General features: G+C 38.9%; 1 protein-coding gene across 2 annotated transcripts in view; it reads right to left on the bottom strand.

The window, feature by feature from the left end:
- Positions 1 to 5,000, bottom strand: part of LOC122244540 (GATA-binding factor C) — a 153,902-nt gene that overhangs the window by 79,249 nt on the left and 69,653 nt on the right. For both annotated transcript variants that reach the window (XM_086541512.1, XM_086541513.1), the window contains exon 4: positions 4,214 to 4,359. In XM_086541512.1, the coding sequence (XP_086397638.1) occupies positions 4,214 to 4,359 (146 nt within the window). The remainder of the gene's footprint in view (positions 1 to 4,213; positions 4,360 to 5,000) is intronic.

Genomic DNA, 5,000 nt, shown 5'->3' with positions numbered 1-5,000 from the left:
TGAACACACTGTGGAGATTTTCCGTAATTAATATCTCATTTCCGAGAGAGGATATTATAATTAGGTGGTTTGACTATGTAAGCTGTTAATTCACGTGTAAAGCTAAGGGATATTTTTCGATGCGCTGTCAGTAAATAGAAAGAGATGTTTAACAATATAACACTAGCAAGTATTACCAACAACATTACTTCAACAATTAAGTAGCATCAACGACCAGAAAAAAAACAGCAACAAGGTAATACTACCATCACGTGAACATCACTTACTTATCTTACTTCTAGAAACAGATGGAGGCGTACAGGCGGCCACCTTTAAACTCAGTTTGATGTGAGGGAATAATCAATCACGCAAAAGAAAATTTCGAAAAAAGGGGAAAAATATGGATTGAGTGCTCTGGTAAAACGCAAAGATAAACGAACCAGTAATCATTGTCAGATTTAGAAATGTCAATGTTTCAACGCAATATAGAGGAAGAACAGTAAAAGCGAATTGAGAAGAAGCGAAAAGGTCTGCCACCTCCTGCTAGCTTCGCTTGACTATGGATTTTCTGCCGTACAAGTGTACTCGAGGTCCCACGTCCCCTTTGCCACAGTTACTCTATACACATGTTCTCACCACCTGCTGAAAACCTGTTGCATTAATAGAGGAACATGAAACCTTACACTATAACAAATAGATAAACAGAATTGTTATTTTTAATTATTATCAAGATTAGTCCTTCGTCATTTTTATTTGCTCTCTTTGTAATGCTAATGCGTCCAGGTCAATGGTCTGATTGAAAGACTATGATTACGTATCTATCATTCAACTTCTTACATTTTTAAAGGATATAGACAATAGAGCCTATAGATATTTATTAGATTGGAACCTTTAAATTTTCAACGAAATCAACGTGATGAATCAAAATTATAAGACTATTCAGATCATTATTTTTATTTTCAAGATCACTCACATTACTAATGTTTTTCATACTTTTCCAAAAATCAAAATAAGATTATCATATGATCATATAATGATAATGACTAAAAACGAAGCTTGCGGAAATTATTTTGATCGTTTATTTCTCCAATATCTGAAATTTTCTCACATTCTTTTTCCCTTATTCATGGATAACTAATCCAGTATGACGTTCTGTAAGTTAATTAAGCATTGCTTTGTTACAATACAATATCAAAAACAGCATATGATTACCTCTTATTTTTATTTTCTCACTGTGGTTGTTTATTTTTTTTCTCATACATTTTGTTGTCTCGAATTAATGATATATCTGAAGATAGTCATTGAGCCTTATGAAATCGTAGTCGAAACTATCATCTGCATTACGGATGATAATGTTTCTCATTCTATCTGAATATTTACCTACCTGTCTACTTTTCCCCTCTCTTCTCTCTCTCTCTCTCCTTCAAACGCACGCACACACACATACACACACATATGTGTGTGTGTGTGTGTGTGTGTGCGTGCATGTGTGTGTGGAAAGAGACAAACGTTGGCGCATGTGGCATATGGTCGCATGCGGCCCATTTACACGGAGGCACCACAAGGCAAGGGTAATCGATAGACGGGAGGAGCAAAGTTGGGGTTCGCTGTTTACTTTTGCCATGTCCTGTCGACGGGTTGATTTGTGTAATAGCCGTTCGGATGTGCGTTTTCCTTTTGAGGTTGTTTTCGTAATTTCGAGGCCTGTTCCCTTCTGAATAAAAACAATATGAAAAAAGAATACAGTAAATAAAGATACCTAAATCTTTTCTGACGGGTATATTTCACCCGTTCATTTTAATTTTCTATGTTTTGAATTTTTCAAAGTTATATCAATTCCTGGACAAATTTTCATACGGCACACAGCGTTTTGTATGTGTACTTTCCGGTTAGTAAGTCTTTCGTTAGACAAGGATGCGAGAGAGAAAAATGTCGCAGTTTCTTACCTGTTTAATGGCCAAAAGAAAAAATAACTTTAAGGAAAGCAAACATGTTGCCAGACTAAGGAGAAAAAATCTTTCTTTTCATTTTACCTGCTACTCTTTTTCAGTCTGGCGGCGAAAATTACACCCGAAATTTCATAATTCACCGTCGCTGGCAATGTTTTGCTCAGCTATGACACAATTCACGATTTGTGAGACTGACAATATATGTAACACCAGCACGCAATGCCAATTAGGCAGGTAAAAAAGTCAAATAGAGGTCCTCCTATATGAATCTTCTTCCCGGACCTCAAACACGCAATAATAAACACAATGTGTGTCGAGTGTAAAGGTGAAAATTGCAGTTGTGTTTCGTGACCCCCCAGCTCGTATCCCCAAAGGCTCCCGTGCGGCAGTGTGAATTGTTTACATGAATTATTAACGAGGACTGTCACAAAGGACGTGTCACGTGAGGTCGTATACGGCCATATTCTTTTCCTTGCCATTGGAATATCATTATCGTCAATAAAAACAACGGAGTAGTAAGAAAAGGGGGCTATGGGATGTCAGTATTAAATATTATATTCATGTTTACACACACATACACACACACATACACACACACATACACACACACACAAATGCGCGCGCGCAAAATCTAAAATTGTTTTCGAACCTTGTCACATCGCGATGAATTTCAATCTGCTGCAAATATCATGGCAGATCATCAATAAGCGAATATTCTATGTTTACAGAGCATATAACCGAACTCAGGGTAGGGAGTGGAGAGGGGAGCTCTGAATCATTTGCAATGTTGGTTTGACACAGCGCGGTAGGAGTGAGTGTAGTGGTAGAACAAGAGTTTGAATAGATGTAGAATATTGGGAATAACAATCTTTTAGCAAATGAATTGGTTGGTATTAGATAAAAACAAATTATTTTTTATATTAAACGCTATGTGAAAAACGATTTTTGTGACTACAAACCTAGTTGTGATACTGAAGAGATTTTAGCTTTATTTCTTAAATATGTAAGATTGAATTAACTCATATTAGAGAGACGTTTGGTTTAGAGAGAGAGAGAGAGAGAGAGAGAGAGAGTGAGTGAGTGCCAAGATCAGGGTAAAGTAAAATATTAAGAAAAAAATAGAAAGTTTATAAAACGTGCCGTTTCAATAATCGCATAATAACAAATATAAACACAAGACACAATCAAGGGGGGATAAAAGGAAAAAGGTGAAAAAAGAAGAATAAAAGCGAGACCAGCAGGCAGAGAGTGAGGGGACGTGGAGGTCTCGAGGCAAAGCGAGGCAAAGCGATTGGACTGGCTGATAAAATGCCGGATTGAAGTGGCACAGAATATCTCGAATTGATTGGTGGCTTTCGTCCCCCTTGGCAGCGTCGTGCTTGCCAGAGGGATGAAAGAGAGAGAGAGAGAGAGAGAGAGAGAGAGAGAGAGAGAGAGAGAGAGAGCGAGAGAGAGAGAGAGAGACAGACAAAAGGCAAGCGTATGCCATACGTACAAGTACTACTTCGCTGTACACTTAAAAGAGCTTTTCCAAACTACTTTGACCCAACGAGAAAGCACGAATGAAGCATATGCAAGAAATCTTGGAAATGCTACTTGGCTTAGCGTGGCTCACACATCCCATCATCACAGGGTATTGATCTTAGTCATGCAACCCTCGGTGTGTTGTCGTTGTGCTGACATGCTTATGGTTATGCTAGTATTTGCCGCTGAGTTGCTCCTTTGGGCTGTTTGTGTTTTTGAGATTATGCTTGTGCTTGCTGCATGGGTAAATATTTGTGACATCGCTGTTTATGGCCGATCTCCACATTAGTAGTTGAGTCTTTCCGCCATTGTTATTGCCTGCGTCTTTGATAATATACTAATGGCCGCGTAATCTTGCGCTTGGCACTCGTTCTCTTCGCACTTGGGACTGTGTTAGCAATTGGGTATGTGTTGTTACTCGCGGTGATGCAAGTTGCTTTGCTCGTTCTCTTATTGACGGTGCTGTATTTGTGCCGAAGTTATTACTAGTACCTTTTTAAGAGCACTAATGAAGGGCGGTCTGAATGTCTAGATAATCTGTGATGTATGTATGATTGCAGTGTGTGTGTGTGTGTTTGTGTGTGTGTGTGTGTGTGTGTGTGTGTGTGTGTGTGTGTGTGTGTGTGTGTGTGTGTGTGGTGTGTATTCACATATACATATATATACGTATGTGTGTGTAATATATATATATATATATATATATATATATATATATATATATATACACTCATATAAATATAATTTAAGAAATGCAGACTCACCATGCGCTGCTTGGGTTTGATGAGCGGCCGGTTCTGTCCGTTCATCTTGTAGTAGAGGCCGCAGGCGTTGCACAGGTAGTGGCCGTTGCCGTCGCGTCGCCACAGGGGAGTCGACGTGGCGCCGCAGTTCACGCACTCGCGCCCCTCTGTGGACACATTGCAAGAAAGATGGCCCCTTTTAGAGATGGAGTAATATGTCGAACGGATATAGATTCAATCATTTTCTTCTCTATATAGAAGAGGAATGAAAACTAATTGAAAACAGTAAATATTTAGTATGTACAAAGAGTGGTTCCTTTAGATTGTCGAAAATAAGCATGAACCCTTAATGGTGGTTCTAATCATTATACAATTAGGGCAATACTACTAAGGGAAATGAGGCAGATCATTCTGGTAAGGATAGGTGGCGAGAGGAAGTATAATTAGGCAGGTCAGAAAGGTAAGGTCAGAGGAAGCTTTGTGCAGCCAGGGAAAGTTCACATTTTTATTTTCATAAGAAAAGCTCGAGAGAGGGAAAGGAAAATAAATCAGTCATTCAAGCGTAATATTTCCCATGCTTTATTACTGAATATATTTACTTTCCTTTCTTTATGAGTGATGTGGAATAACGCTCTCTTTAATGTTACGAACGAACGCAGCGTTTTTTTTCATAAAGCTGCTCGGATTCAACCTTACGAAGCGCATGCAGTTCGCACAGTGCAGTCTTTCTGATCTTGAGATCAAGCTAAGCCTATACCACACGAGACGAAGCTCATTTACATACCCCCCACCCCACCCCCCCGCAATT

The sequence above is a fragment of the Penaeus japonicus genome, unplaced genomic scaffold (genome assembly GCF_977035675.1).
Source record: "Penaeus japonicus unplaced genomic scaffold, GWHDUDI00000001_assembly GWHDUDI00000011, whole genome shotgun sequence".
NCBI lineage: Eukaryota > Metazoa > Arthropoda > Malacostraca > Decapoda > Penaeidae > Penaeus > Penaeus japonicus.
The sequence above is the reverse complement of the archived record's forward strand: the minus strand, read 5'-3'. Positions and strand labels throughout refer to the sequence as shown.